The 16,784-nt window shown below is 36.7% G+C and overlaps 1 protein-coding gene across 2 annotated transcripts; it reads left to right on the top strand.

The window, feature by feature from the left end:
- The first annotated feature begins 6,319 nt into the window (after positions 1 to 6,319).
- Positions 6,320 to 16,141, top strand: LOC133649736 (LIM/homeobox protein Lhx1-like). 2 transcript variants are annotated; one of them, XM_062046393.1, is made up of 5 exons: positions 6,320 to 6,599; positions 7,268 to 7,482; positions 8,551 to 8,828; positions 10,112 to 10,268; positions 13,514 to 16,141. In XM_062046393.1, exons 1-5 carry the CDS (start codon positions 6,445 to 6,447, stop codon positions 13,888 to 13,890), a joined length of 1,182 nt encoding a protein of 393 aa, XP_061902377.1. In that variant the 5' UTR covers positions 6,320 to 6,444; the 3' UTR covers positions 13,891 to 16,141. The 2 variants fall into 2 exon arrangements, with proteins under 2 accessions (XP_061902377.1, XP_061902376.1); XM_062046392.1 differs by having other exon boundaries at positions 6,458 to 6,939.
- Positions 16,142 to 16,784: the final 643 nt, after the last annotated feature.

Genomic DNA, 16,784 nt, shown 5'->3' on the forward strand with positions numbered 1-16,784 from the left:
GTGTCCCGGGCATGAGGAGGACCCTGGGAAAAAGATGGATGGATAGATGCATTTGATTCCTGGTTAAGTCGTGTCTATTTTAGGCATACCTGTCAATCCCATTTTTCCTGGCATTGTCCCTTATTTCCAAATGCTGACAGGTATGATCTTCGGCCATTCTCTTTTGTCATGTAGCTTCAAAATAAAAGCTATTCGTTGCCATCTAGTGCCTCATTATGCTCAGAGTGCACACTGCATTTTGCGGAAACTGAGGTTCACTGTGTTTGGAAGAAACAACTCCACCAGCACACATCGGTGGTTTTTTCCCACTTGTGAGGAACATGCTTATATCAATACATTACATAGCATAATTATATACATAAAGTGGTATATTTTTTAACAAACTGTATTTATGAATAAACAATAGGAGCTTGTTGACATTTGCTCTGACTCACACATAAAACGTACACGGTCTCAGCAGAGAACAGATCCATATCCTTTCATGCACAGACAAACTCCCATCTGTGCACAAGCAACATCGGCGTACGCAGCGTGAGCGTGAAAGGCCTGCGACAGCATCCCTGAGGGACTCGTGACACTGAGGAAGCTAAACAGAAACTGATGGTGTGACAGAGCAGGGTGGGTGGATGGGGGACCCCCGCCCCGCCCTGCCATTCTGCTCCTTTATAACTTTACAAAATAGCCTTTTAATTTGCTGTAGCGTCTGGGTGTCTGAATTGTGCCTGCATCAATCACCATCATCACCAGGGGGGCCGAGGGCACTTGGTCTCTTGGGCCCTCTCAGTGAACGGCCCCTCCGGCACATCACTCTCTTGGCTCTCATATGGGAGAGGGTTCCCTCTGGCTCCCTCTTCCTAAAACACGTTCACATCCATTAAAAGAAAATGTGTTCTGCATCTGAGGCTGATCCCATTTCATGCAGCGGTTTGTGCAGAACATTTTTGGATTTGCACAGAAGAGATGAGTGTGTTTTCCGGCACTGAATTCATTGACCAAAAGTAAGTGTTTGGGAATAATGGCAGAGATATTTTGTTGCACTCCACGGTGGCAGCCATAACAGCTTCCAGGCCATTCCACCAAATCAATGCCATATGCAGCCCCCGGAGATAAAATGTATACCGTATTTTTCAGACTATAAGGCGCACTTAAAATCCCTTCATTTTCTCAATTCTCGACAGTGCGCCTTATAACCCGGTGCGCCTAATGTACGGAATAATTTTGGTTGTGCTTACCGACCTCAAAGCTATTTTATTTGGTACATGGTGAAATTATAAGTGTGACCAGTAGATGGCAGTCACACATAAGAGATTGGTGTAGACTGCAATATGACCAAATAAACAACACCCAAATTGTATATGTTCCATTGCAAATATAGAACATTACATACAGCGCTCAAAAATCTATGTTTTAGTACGACTTTGGTAAGTGCTTCAACGTACGAGTATTATTATGATGTGTGTATAAGGTAAGACCTATTATCTGGCGTTTTGTTTCGCAATACTATGCAAAAGCAACGTTTCTTACCTTCTGGTACCTGCTGATCTGTATTTGGGATCTGCATAAGTCCTGAAAATTTGCAAGCATCCGCCTGTGTAGTCCGTTCCGACAATGTAGTCGATAAGCTTCTTCTTTTCCCTATCCTTTTGTTATGGGACATTTCATCCTCCGCTGTTGCCATTTCTAATATAAAGTAGTGTAAAGTTCTTACTTATATCTGTCAGTAAACTCGCCTTGAAAGCGCTAAAATATACCGGTGTAGTGAGTTTACATTATTCACCCAAGGAACTTTAGTTATTAGAGAATTCCGGTCGGACGGTTTTTCGGTTGTTATCGCACTAGTGAGCCACGGATGAGGACATGCTGCGCCGTTATTGATTTAAGTAAAGTCTGAATGTCATTAAAACAGTTAGCTCCATCTTTTGACACTTTTCCCACTCCCGTCCTTGCACGCTACACCACTACAACAAAGATGACAGCGAAAAGATGCTGCCAAAGGTGAGCCACGTAAATAAGACTGCCCACAAAACAGTGCATCCGGAAAGGACTGTCAGAAAGCGGCTTGAAGATGATCTGTAAAACATAATATATGCAACATTTTCACCAAATAACCACCATTACATGTTATGTAGACCACAAGGAAGTTTTTTAAATTTAGAAAAAAAAATAAAAATTATATCACCCCTTTAATGCACCCTATAATCCGGTACGCCTTTTGTATGAAAATAGACCTGACTATTAACCTGACCTTATAATCTGGTGCGCCCCATGGTACGTAAAATACGGTAGATAGTCAATGCATATAGCACATCTAATAGTATTTGCAACGCATGTTGAGATCGAACAGCTGGTGTGTAATAAGTACAATACTTACAGTATACACATTTTGTAGGACTCAACAAAAGACAAGACTGGCACATTTAACTTAATGCCAAAAGACTACTTGAAGACTTGGCAACACACCTAGGACAAACATAAATTAATGCACACTTGCAAATGAGAGTCAGAAGTGTAAGAAAACTACCTATAAAAATGAATGGAACAGTTTTCATTATCATTACATTTTACATAAAAAATAGGTTAAGTTTGAACTATTTTCTTAATTATTTATCATGTATCTAAAACAATTTATTACCACATGAATACGCACAAAATGCAGACAATGACCTTGTCAAAAATTAAATATACAGTAGTTATCTGGTATGGGATAATACACATTTTAAGTAGTTCATCCATCCATCCATCCATTTTTTGTACCGCTTGTCCCTTTCGGGGTCGCGGGGGGTGCTGGAGCCTAGCTCAGCTACAATCGGGCAGAAGGCGGGGTACACCCTGGACAAGTCGCCACCTCATCAAAGGGCCAACACAGATAGATAGACAACATTCACACTCACATTCACACACTAGGGCCAATTTAGTGTTGCCAACCTCTTTGGAGGTGGGAGGAAGCCGGAGTACCCGGAGGGAACCCACGCAGTCACGGGGAGAACATGCAAACTCCACACACATGTATAATTAGATTTAGAGGTGAAAAAAGGTGAATACATTTGAGAGAATTACAGCAATAACCTATCCCAGCATTATTTTTGTCAAGATTTTGGAGTGTTTGTAGCATTTTATGTCCACAAAAACATTTGTAAAATCTGAGGTCCCTGGTGTAAAAGTGTTTTGTGGTGTTCAGGTGAGACTTCTGTGCAAGTTCTTCCACACCAAACTCATCCAAGAATGCATTTAATGCAAACAGTCCTGCTGCAACAGACTCTGTTCCGATACCAGACCAGGAGTTTCAAAGCAGCATTACATTTTTAATAAGTTTCCCTGTCCTGAGGACTTACATTCCAGGCAAAATGTACATTTGGTGACCTTTTAAAGTTGACCTTTTAAATTTCCATCCTATACCGTAATCATAACTGCTAGTGTGAAATGGGCAATAATAACAGGATGTGTTCCTAAACGGTGGGCTTTGTGGTGTATATGCCAATTCAATGTTTTTTCATGCCTTGTATTTTATGCTGAATATTATGCTGTAAATGTCAGGCTGACTCACATTTAAATTCAGGAGGCTTTGTGGTCAGATAACTGTGAGAATAAAATGTAAAAACATATTTTCTTTTACCAGGTATGTTTTATGTAGTTTGGGAAACGCTTAAAGAGTAAGGATACCTGATTACATTTGCACAAATCAACTGGTCTGAAAAGGCAGCAGAGCTTATTTAATCATATATACCTTTTAATGTAAAAAAATGTCATTGTTAATTCACAGAAGATTACTGGCTAATAATTGCATTACTTTCACAGTAAAATTTAAATATCAATTATAGCAATTTACTGTAACACTGAGATTTTTCGGTTGGTTACAATAAAGTTACAAATAAATGCTGTAACTTCACAATTGTAATTTTATTGTTAATTACTCCCTCGGTATAACAGCATACCTACTGTACAAATGTGTACAACATAGTCTATGGAACCCCTTAAGAGACAAATCCGTTTAAATTTACAGTAATTTGTCGTTATATGACAGGGAACTATGATTACAGTACTTTGCTGTAAAATAACAGTTGATAGCTGTGAAATAGTATACATGTATCGTAGGTTTCCTTTAATTTGTTGTAATGTTACGGGACATTTTGATTACATATTTTACAGTGAAAAAGGCTGTGACAGCCTGGTAAGTTTTTACAGTGGGTCCATTACAATTTCAACTGGTATTGACTAATTAATTTTGTTTTTCAATATTAATTCACATGAACGGTCCCATTGGGTGGGCTGTTCATGTTGTTAAGGCCAATTAGCAGCAATTAACAAACCCTAATGACATGCCTTTTTTTTCCCACCCCCATCTCAAAGCAAACTGGGTGCATCCTGCCAAATTCCAGTGCTTGAGAGAGATCTTCTGTACTCTGGAGAGGTACAAGGGGGTGTTGGCAAGGCACCGGGCAAGGTGGCTCATCAACACCTCTGATGGAGGCACACAAACCCACAGGGAGACACTTGGAATGCCACCATGATAATTGCTTCCTCTTCTGGTCTTGTCATTGTCACCTATATACACACAGACCAGCAGTTAGTATGTTTGTTTTAATTAGCAGAAATAGTGTAAGTACTTTTAAACAAGACAACATATTATAAATGTCATGACGGGGGTTGGGGGGGGGGGGGGGGATAGCCCTCAAGTACTTGGAGTCAAGCCAATAACAATAATAAACAAATTAAAATTCACCAACAATATTATAAGATCACAGCTATATCAGTGACGAATATGAATGCTGTCCATGGTGCTGATAGGTTGCTGTTTTTTTGCACGCGTATTTGCACTAACATATGTGTATTATGAAAAAATGTGTATACTAAATTACAATAAAAACAAATATACCCACAGGAAAATGCCCCAATCATCATTCTATTGTGTAAGATTATATTATGTAAAACACATTTTGTATATCTGGACTGAGGACCACAAAGGTGCACTGTAAAACTATTCAAGATTTCACAGCTTGTAACAGTATTTCATCACAGTAGAATGCTGTAATCAACAATAACTATAACATCACAACACATGACTGCAGTAATGCACGTTACTGTTCATTTACAAATATATTTATATATATTTTGTATTTTTGTATTTATTTGTTTTACAGTGTGACATTGCAAAGCTTTTAATTTGCAAATTTGAAGTGTTTGTATAACTACAGAGGCTTCACTATCATTTATCTGCAGCTGTGATTGTGTTGAAAATGCAGCATCCCCATTGCTTCAGTCCATAAAAACGTTTGATGTGAGATCAGAGATGATTATTATTACTAGAGAGCCTTGGCCTTTGAAAGCAAATGAAGACAAATGTAAGAAGAAGCAGCATTAATGTGTGTGGAAAGCACTGTACTGATACTATATGAATACTCCTTTACTAACATCAATAACATATATCTTCATTTGCATTTAAATAAATACTAACAGATGTAAATAATGCCATTTTGGTATTGTTTTGTATTGGTCTTTGTATAACAGACAGTTTAAAAGTCGTTTCTGGGTTTTTAATTATTATTATTATTTTATATACAGTCATCCTTCGCCACATCACGCTTTACCACATCACAGATTTTATTTAATGTTATATTTTATTTTCTTAAGCATTATCTCGAACATTTTGCCCGAAATTAAGCATTTTCAAGCATAACAATGGCATAATGAACTAAAAAATATCAATATTAAAATAGTATTGACCAGTAAATGAGACCAAACCAATCAGAGCACGCTGTTCAGTTGCTGTGCCCACTGATTGGCTCAACCTCAGGCAGCAGTACTATTCTGGATTAAAAGAGTGTAAAAGTGACTAAAGGGTGTTATTTCATGTCTCGGGGGCTCTCGTGGTGTTGAAACATGTATGTAGGAAACATATTTGTTTATGCTCTATCAATAACAATATGAATTCAATTAAGAATGATAGGAGAGGAATTAAAAGTTGTTTCTATTTTTTAATTTTTTGTTTTTGTCAATGGGTTTGAAATATGACATGAAATATGTCATTTTATTTATTTATTTTAAAATATTACCTATACATATATATATTTAATTCTATTTACGTATGTAGTCAATAATCAGGTTAAAAATGAGGGAAAAATTACTGAAATCATGGCTCTATTTTGGTTTTAGGTCATTTATTTTTATATAGTGTGTTTTCGTTTTCCTGATAGGGCTGACATTGTAACCGTGTTTCCATTGGTTAGCCCCAGTGTGACGTCACCAGTGCATCTACAGCTGATTGGCTGCACCCTAACTAGTGAGCTCATTAGAGCGCCTCTCTGCACTGACATTACAACCGGGAGAAAAAATGGGACACAAATGACAAGATTCGGCACACCGACAATACCTCGTCTTTATTTTTCATCTTTCAGGATATAATAACACAGAATCTTTGTCTGGGATCATCTTGATGTTTTTCTCTTTATGACCTGCAGAAATGCACGTCTGTGCAGACCTTTGCTGTTGTTTTGGAGCTGCTGGTCGTGCGTGGATTGTTTGCCAGTTTTCTCATCAGTTTGGATCATTTTTCACACTGACTTGGATGCAATTAAGGGCCATCTCTGGATAAGAACGCCGAGGTGACGCGGACACTGGAATAAACATTAAACGCTGTTTGTGTGCGTGCGTGCGTGCGTGTGTGCGTGTGTGTGTGTGAGTGTGTGTGAGTGTGTGTGTGTGTGTGTGTGTGTGTGTGTGTGTGTGTATAAGTATAATAAATATATACATATACCGGAATTAATTCCACACAATGATTCAGTGTGCAAATTGCGAAAAGCCAATTGTAGACCGGTTCTTGCTGAAAGTTCTGGACCGACCTTGGCACGTTCAGTGCGTGCAATGCTGCGAATGCAAGTGCACTTTGACAGAAAAGTGCTTTTCCCGGGAAGGAAGACTCTACTGCAAGAATGACTTCTTTAGGTAATTAATTTATCATTGAACCATTCCATTAATTGCATAAAAAGCGGTGAAAATAAACTAGCATGTGTAAATACATTGCACAGGACAATATGGCCTATAATAATAATATAACGGTCATTTACATGGGAGATTGTGTTTGCTTTTGTTTGTTTATTCAATTATAATAGAAACAAAATGTAAAGTAATGCAAATTCCAATGCAGACATGTAGCATTATTATCCCATAATTGTTTGGAAAAAAAATGTATATATGGAGAAAACTTGGTTAAAAAAAAAAAAAAAATGCATGTCCAATACCCTCATATTTGTAATATTTTCTCCCCTCACAGGAGATTCGGCACCAAGTGTGGAGGTTGTTCCCAGGGGATTCTTCCCAGTGATCTTGTCCGCAGAGCCAAGAGCAAAGTGTTCCACCTCAACTGCTTCACTTGCGTCATGTGCAACAAGCAGCTGTCCACCGGGGAGGAACTTTACATCCTGGACGAATTCAAGTTCGTCTGCAAGGAGGACTACAACAACGGCAAAGATACCATCCATCTCTCAGGTGCAGATCAATACTTGTTGTTTTATATTAAGATTAAAGATTAAAATACCAATGATTGTCACACACACACTGGATGTGGTGAAATGTGTCCTCTGCATTTGACCCATCCCCTTGGGGAGCAGTGGGCAGCAGCGGCGCCGCGCCCGGGAATCATTTTGGTGATTTAACCCCCAACTCCAATCGTGTAATATATTTTTATTTGTGCTGATTTTGACTATAAAACACTAATTACTTTATTTACTACCAACATTTCTTTTATCATGAATTTAATTTTATCAATTGTATTTTATTTTATCAATTGTATTTTATTTTTTGTAAAATTATAATATTGCCATTGAGCACAAGACTGTTCAATGGAGATATGTACTGTATGTATATTATGTACTACATGTATGATGTATATGACATACTCAGTAAACAACAACGGTGATTAAATAGCTATAAAATAACAAAGTTGAAATTCCTAATAAACCACTCTCTTACAAGAACGGCATGTATTGAACGATGAAATACTCTCATTTCATGTTGGGCGTTTGTAATATGTCGTGGATATTTAGCAATGGGTTTGACATAATGATAATAATACAACATAATACAAAGGGCTTTTTACTGAACATTTTGAATGTTCTTAATTTTTATTGTATTATTTTCTACTTATATTTATTGATATTCTTACTATTATTATTCTTAATATTTTATTTTCGTATGTGTATTTATTATTGTATCAAAATATATATTTTTTAAATATATCGTATGTAATGTTATTGTCAATGGTGCTGTGTGTGCGTTTTTTCTTTTTGTCCTGCAACCTACCTGTGTATAAAAAGTGCTGTATGTAATATCATTGATTTTATTGTATTAATATTTATTTTGATTAATAGTACAAGTTTTTGTTTTTTTTTATAAAATAAAAATAGTACAAAAAAACAGCAAACAAGATAAATTACAAGCACATCCTATAGGCCTGATTCCAATTCCAACGCAATAATGCAGCATCCTAATTGCATGAAATGAGAATGTAATAATAATAATATTATTTATAATAATACAATGTGCATTATCTGTTAGTGACGACATGCAGCGAGACCAGTTTGTCCCCGGACTCCCAAGACCTGCAGCAGGAGGACGGCAAGGACTCAGAAGCGGGTCATCTGTCGGATAAAGACGTCTGTCCCAACGAGAACGACGAGCAGGGCGCGGTGGGCAAGAGACGCGGCCCTCGGACCACCATCAAGGCCAAGCAGCTGGAAACCCTGAAAGCGGCTTTTGCGGCCACACCGAAGCCCACCCGACACATCAGGGAGCAACTCTCGCGAGAGACCGGCCTCAACATGAGAGTCATCCAGGTGTGGACATCTTCACCTTGCCCTCGTTGTACAACAGCACTGGGAGCCACATAGGCGCCGACCTACATGTCTGCCAGTGGGTGCTCGGTGTGTGCGTGTATTAGTGGTGTCCCGATACCGGTACCGGTACCAAATGTACTTCGGTACTTTTCTAAATAAAGGGGACCACAAAAATGTTATTATTGGCTTTATTTAAACAAACAATATCTTAGGGTACATTAAACATATGCTTATTTTTGCAATTTAGTCCTTCAATAAAATAGTAAACATACTAGACAACTTGTCTTTTAGTAGTAAGCAAACAAAGGCTCCTAATTTAGCTGCTGACGTATGCAGTAACATATTGCGTCATATTATTTTGTCAACATTATTAAGGACAAGTGGTAGAAAATGAATTATTAATCTACTTGTAGATTTACTGTTAATATCTGCTTACTTTCTCTTTTAATATGTTCTGTCTACACTTCTGTTAAAATGTAATAATCACTTCTTCTTCTGTTGTTTGATACTTCACGTTAGTTTTGGACGATACCACACATTTGGGTATCGATCCGATACCAAGAAGTTACAGGATCATACATTGGTCATATTCAAAGTCCTCATGTGTCCAGGGACATATTTCCTGAGTTTATAAACATAATATGAATTTTAAAAAAACGAAAGAAGATTTTGTGACGATAAAAAATGTCGATGTAATCATAGTAGTATGACTAGATACGCTATTGTAGGTGGTATCATTACAGTGGATGTTAGGTGTAGATCCACCAATGACGTTTGTTTATATTGTAGCGTCACGGAAGAGTTGGTGCTGCAGGGATATCTGGGAATTTTGTTCTGTAGTGTTTATGTTGTATTGCGGTGCAAATATTCTTCCAAAATGTGTTTGCTACTGTTTTAGTGTGGTTTCACTACACGGCACATGTTTATGACAGTGCCGGCGTTGTTCATACTGCCACCTTTAGTGTGGCATGTATGGCTGTTGAGTAAGTATGCCCTTCATGCGCTCTTTGTGAATATGTTTATAGTCAAGATAATTCGTGTAAAAAGGTCATTATCTGGCATAATAAAATCTTGGTTAGACATGTAAATCTAAATACACTCGCCATAAAATTATCAACAACAAGCTTTTAAAAGAATTATCATAAAGATTGAAACTTGCCATCGGGCCCCGAAGCACCCACGGAATCGGCGCCTATGCTGAGAGAAATGATAACCGAAATGTCCCGATCTATAGTCGTGTTTTTATCAATGCCTTTTTCTTATTCCCATTCCCCCCAAAAAAGGTATGGTTCCAAAACCGTAGATCCAAAGAGAGGCGCATGAAGCAGCTGAGTGCTCTGAGTGCCAGGAGACACATGTTCTTCCGCAGCCCCAGAAGGATGAGAGCTTTGGGGGAGAGGATGGACACTCCAGAGCTCGGACATTTCTCCTACTATGGAGGTGAGCAAGCATGGTCGTTCATATAATTGTAATTTTCTTTTTTTTTTTCATTTATTAATTTAATCCAAGCAATGGCATAAAAAAAAGTACAAAGTTGACAACACGTAATAATATAAATTAATATAATGCAAAAGGTAATGTGCAGTATGTAAGCATGGTGGTCCAGTTTTGCCTGAAAGGGAGTGGGAAGAAGTTAATTTATTTAATCCCACCCCCAGTTCTCTATTCAGTGATTAATACATTGAGTTTCACTGTTACTTTGTTTAAGGATTATACAAATGTTGTATCATAGTGGCATTACCACAGCTAACAATAATTATTACACTGTAACAATAATGTGTATCAACACTGTAGAAAGAATGAACATACCAACAATGGTAATAGACAACATAGCAATAATGGTGATAGACAACATAGCAATAATGTTAAGGAAACATTAAGCACATGTTAACACTTTGAGACAGAGTACAACAACAGATCCAATTAAAGACCCTCATCTCTATATTTGAACCAGACCCAATGTTTGTATAATAGTTTAAATCGATTAATAGTTTAAATACTAATAATAATAATAATACATTTAATGCTATAGAGCAGTGTTCCCCAACCTGTTTTGCATCACAGACCGGTTTAATGTAGGCATTATTTTCAGGGACCGGCTTTCCACTTGTGCCAGATAAATACAGCAAAAATAAGTGCATGAAAAATACAACTCGCTATAACGCTGAATTAGTGGGAGCTTGTTTCTTTGGGATGAGATCCCCAGCAGGTGACCATCAACCTGCTGGGCACTACAGATGGAAATCAGCCTATGGCTACAATCCGTCACATTTATATTTGATATGTTCACTAATGTGCATTGTATCATGTCACAAATAAAACAAATGGCAACTTCCTATGCAGAGTTTTATTTTACATCTATAAACAAGCTTATTTATTGGTGTGTCTAGTTTGACAAGCGAAAGTTAAGTCGGAGAGAATGCAGTTGTTTTATAAATTATTTAATGTTTCTCTGCGGCCTGGTAGCAAAAGCGTCACGGACCGGTGCCGGTCCCCCGGACTGGTGGTTGGGGACCACTGCTATAGAAGACAGGTGTCAAACTATAAAGGCCAGTGGGCCACTTCATTTAACTTGGCCTGCGAAAACCTGGAAATGTGTCAACGAGGCATGTTGACATTTTTTATTTTTTTCATTTTGACCATAAATGCTTAATATTATTTGATGCTAAAATATATTTAAAGCATATTTGTAGTTATTGAAACCCTTTTTGAGATTCCTTCTACAATAGCGAGATACTATATGCTGTCACCAGCTTGATTTAGGGATTGCAAATCAGTTTGGTGCCATACAATATGATAATAATCAAACGAAAGGGGCATTTGTGTAATAATATCATATATCAAATATAATTTTTTAATGGTTTTGCATTTACAAGTGACAGCCGTAACTGTGATTTGGCTTCCAATAGAAATGAGTGTGACACCCCTACGATACATGCAGCTGTATTTGTTGTCAAATATAGCTTTACATCCTTCCAGTGCATATATGATTTATTGACATCACCCTGCAATAAGTTTATGACACATATTTACAGGGGAGTCCAAACTTACCACATAGAGGAAAATTAAAGAATACTATAGGGCCATTTTGATATTAGTGAATTTTTCATTAAATACGTTAAAACCACTTTATCTTAAATCAAGCCATGCTTAACTGTTAATTTAAAAACGGATAATGTAAATATGGCACAAAGTGCTTTAAATATGGAAATAATGGAGGTTCAAGTTAAATCTCGACTATGTATCCGTTTTTATTTTTTTTACAGTATCTTTAACTAATGAGAGTGCGGATGGTCTTCGTCCCACATAGGGCCCCGCAATCTGTGTGGTGCCTCATTTTGCTTTACAAAGCACATGTAGAATGTCAACGAATGGATGACAGTTTGCTTCATATGAAAGCTCACAGCAAACATTTCCCTAGTCACTTTCTGCTCTGTCCCTGTTTAGAATATAGCACAGCGTTCATGCACCCGTCATGTATAGGGCAGGTGTGGCAGAAAGGATTGCTATTTCCAATTTGGTTTTTTTAGGTTAACACTGTTATTTTTGCATAAAATAAATAATTGAACACATTATTTAGTCCAAAACATGCAATATATTAAATTCACATTAGAGTCAAATAGTATAAATATCGTTTCAGACAATAAAAACTGGTCGAAAGGGTTTCAAATAAATTTCAGTTTTGGACCCCAACTTAACCCTATGTCTCAAAACAATCAATATTTCAACTTTGTCTCCTTTCAACGTGGTGCTAACACACAGCCCTCATAATGTTTTATTTCATTTTATGCATAGGGAGCCAATAAAAATAGCGATGCATGCCATAAACGGTCCCCAAGCCGTACTTTGGACAGCCCTGCTATACAGTAATGTGGATGCATAAAAACATATTGAATTGTGTTACTTTTTTACTACATACTACATAATGCACTAAAAAACGAGAAAACAATTCATTTAGATTTTTTTATTTTTTATTTCCAAAGAAATGGCTTATTTTATGATCAGATTTTTAGGCATTATATGCGTGCATGCATGTGTCTAGTGTTAATGTGAAGACTGAATGGAATATAATTATTTTATAGTAGTATTTAGTGGTTTTATATACTTATTATGCGTGTTGTATTTACTTGCAATGACAAAGGAATCTATCATATTGAGAAGTCTTTCTAATAATTTGGCCATCATCTACATGAGATGGCTGAAGTGAAAAAGATGTCGGCCAATAATAATATTGATAATAAGAATAATAATTATGAATAAAATGTGTTACACACTTTATTTCTAGAATCTCAAAGTGCTGTAGAGGGGAGAAGGGGAAAGCGAGAGACAATTAAAAATGAAATTATAATAATAATATGAATAGTAATAATACATATTATATGGCAACAACAAAGGTCAAAGGGGGAACCATTGGATAGTCGTTTAATTAAAGGCTTTAAAAAAATAAAATTAATAAAGTTTTGTTTAAAATAGCTATTGTCTGTGGAGCCCTTTGGTGATCATAAATTAAAATAATATCGCTAATAACATATCTCTAGCAAAATCTAATGCAAAAGTTTTTTACCTGTAAGATGCCAAAAAGTATTACTTTCTGGCATTTTCATCAAAACTCCTGGCTATTGTGTGTGCCTAATGTTATGGCCACTGAGGTGAACTAATATGTGCCTTTTTTATAATGAATGCAGATTATCCTCCTGAATACTACGGTCAAGGCGGGAACTATGAGTACTTCCAAGGCCCACCGTCATCCCAGGCTCAGACCCCAGCAGACTTGGGTTTCGTGCCCTCCGCAGTCCCCGCTGGCACCCCACTCGGGGCCATCGAGCACCGCCACCCAGGGCATCACTGTCCAGGGGAGGTGCAGTGCTTCCCCGACGCCGTCCCTCACCATCCCATGAACTCGCCCAGTCCAGAGCCCAACGGACCGGGTTCCATGCACAGCATCTCCAGCGAGATGTGTGGGCCCGGCACGCCTTTCACCACCGTGACCCTGGGCGACAATGGATACACCAACCAGCTGTCACAGCCCTCGTCAGAGGTGAGCGAAGGAACTGTGTGGTGAAGACTAGCATACATCCCTATGTATCTTATTTATTTATTTATTTGTTTATTTATTTATTTGTTTATTTATTCATTTATGTATTTATTTGATTGTATTTCCCTATGTTGTTTATTTATTTATAATATTGCTCGCCTCCTTTATAAATCTCTAAGTGATTGTACATGGTCTGCAGTTGATTGTATTCAAAAAGGGACTCTGGTGGACCTCATTGATGAAGCAATAAACACATGGACTGTAATGTTTGACAAAACTCAATATGCATGTAAGCATTCTTTTTTTTCCCATTTAACCCTCAAAGTATATTTGGCACTTGTTTTTGTCCTTTGTGGTAAATTGTTGCTCTATTTTTGGCCATAACTTTGGTCGTATTACTCTGAATGGAATGATTTTTTCGAAAAAGGTTTTTATCATGATTCATTTGAATATTTTAATTTCAAATACTTTCATATATCAACGATAGACTGGGAAATAATTTTAGTCCAATAGAGTATAGCTAAAGGATAAAACGTGTTCAGTGTATAAAACATTTTTGGATTCATATTTTCTTTTTACTGTTTTTTTGCTCAAACCTCTTAATCAACTTCAGTATTAAATAAAAATATCAAAAAACATTTAATGTTTAATATATTTAATTTGAACCCATTGAAAGCTCATTTGATCCATTTGTCCTTTTTTTTATTTCGAAAAATTGCCGCATCTAATTCCTACACAACTAATTCTAAACAGTAACTATGGTAAAGTGTACACTGCAAAAAAGAGCTGACAAATATAAGACAAAAAGGTTACATTAAGGGGGAGGGGGGGATGCTAAAAATTATAATGAAATTGTATGTCTATGCAGCTCCTTAATTTTACATAATATGACATCCTAAATTAAGATTTGTATATCTAGAAATTAGCAGGACTTTTAAGATAGAGTCTAGTATTTTATTCTGAAAACAAGCATTATCCTTCTTGCAAATATGATGTAAGACAATGACTAAAAATAAGCAAATCACTCTTAAAACTAGAGCAATGCCTAGTAATAAAATTTTAAAGCTTGGTAAGTGGCGAATATTTTGCAGTGTACTTGTTTTATCCAAAATGAAACCCTGAAATGTGAAAATGCATGATTATTTTGTCTAATGGCTGTACAGTTAGACAATGTAATTCTAATGGCAGTCAATGGGAACGTGTTTTGTCCCCAATTTTAATCTGAGAATGCAAAAAAAAAAAATAATGCATCAAAACCAGTTTTATTACTAATCGTATGTATATTTAAACCTGATCTTTACCCCAGGTACCTCAGCCCTTTATCATTTACTGTATGGACAATAACTAATTTTATACAAATCTGACATACAGATGGCATTGAAATGGTTAAAATAAAATATATATTAAAAAAACAGGACATGGTTGCTATCTTTATATAGGACTTAAGTTGATTGAGGGATTTGATCCAAAAAAAAGTGGAAAAATATGTTTTATACACGCTTAACTGCCTGAGGACTTTTTTGTCCTTGAGCTACTCTATGCCTTTTAAATTAAGTAATCCCCAGAGGGTTAAATGACTTTTCAGTATTAAAAAACATAACAACCCAAGGGTGTATACAAGGTTTCTGATTGTCGCCTTCATTGCATTTGACCAAAAAGCTCTCTCAGGACTGTGAAGTTCGTTTTTACTTTTATTTCATTATCTCATTATTATGTGTCAAACCCTTCAAAAGGATACAGGGCGTGTATATCTGAGAAATAATGTTTGTTTTTTTGTATAGAAACTGCTTGGGCGACGAGTTTTTCATCACAAAAACTTCATGGGTGGTGAAAACTGATACAAGTGAACACGTTGTCGCTGGGTTTTGTCTTTGCTTGCAGTTCTAGTGTGTAACTGAAACACACACACACACTCACACACACACACAAATGTGGTGATTTAACAGGATTTAAACACTGTCTTCATCATTTACTGTTACCTTGCAACAAATTACTGCAAACATTACAGTACCCTTATATTTCACAGTAAATTACTGTAAATGTTACTGTGAAAGTAATACATTATTAGTCAGGAATTTACTGTGAATTTACAACGATCATTTTTACAGTGTGGTTAATTCTTCTGGATTACTTCATGCACACTGCAGCAGGAGTTAATGTTTGTCATGAGACGATTGTTCAAATTGTTGACCATTCACTGTATATTGAATAAAATCCCAATTATTGTTTTTTGTCGAAATCCACTTTTCTTTTCAGTCATTTATTCAGACTAATCACTTTGGCTTCATCTAAATGTGTGGAAAATAGTTTTGTTGTATTAATAAGTCAAATAAAATGATGTGGATAGAAAAGCCATATTCTTTAATGCGAGTCAGTGAAGACACATGGATGAAAAGTGTGATTCCAACTGGACGATTAGAAGTGTATTTCACTCATAATCCTAAATCCCTAATCTGAAGCACCCTCACATTTGTCTCATGCATGCCGTTTGGAAAACCAACCTTTTGTTTTCCTTGATTAAAATGTCAGCGCCAGGCACAGTTCCAGCTCTCATAAACAATTTATGTTTGCCAGCCTGCTATTTTTCTAACTGAGCGACGAGCCTGAATCTTAAAATGATTGCAAACAATAATAATCACCACAGAGAAAAGGCTCACAGGGTACCATTCTCCATGCAGGATAAATTCCCTGTCAAATATTTATTTGAGTTTTGTATGAGGTGTGCAGACAAAACGTGTTTTGACACAAAACCCTTTGATCATATCGAACGCAAAAGATGCAAATGTTGGTGTTTCGTTTTGCACAATCTGAACTATCAACCTGAAAACTGAGATTTGTGTATTTTCCTTTTTTTTAAGTACACACTGTTTCAACATGTGAGCAAAGAAACAATTGTAACCTTTGACCTTTATGCATATTTA

Source organism: Entelurus aequoreus, linkage group LG05, assembly GCF_033978785.1.
Source record: "Entelurus aequoreus isolate RoL-2023_Sb linkage group LG05, RoL_Eaeq_v1.1, whole genome shotgun sequence".
Lineage (NCBI taxonomy): Eukaryota > Metazoa > Chordata > Actinopteri > Syngnathiformes > Syngnathidae > Entelurus > Entelurus aequoreus.

What these genes read in the sequence shown, in the direction of transcription:
- LOC133649736 (XM_062046392.1), top strand. Translation starts at nt 6,770, where the DNA reads ATGATTCAGTGTGCAAATTGCGAAAAGCCAATTGTAGACCGGTTCTTG. An exon ending in TGCAAGAATGACTTCTTTAG is followed by an intron (nt 6,940 to 7,267) that starts GTAATTAATTTA and finishes CTCCCCTCACAG; the next exon opens with GAGATTCGGCACCAAGTGTG. An exon ending in ACATTTCTCCTACTATGGAG is followed by an intron (nt 10,269 to 13,513) that starts GTGAGCAAGCAT and finishes TAATGAATGCAG; the next exon opens with ATTATCCTCCTGAATACTAC.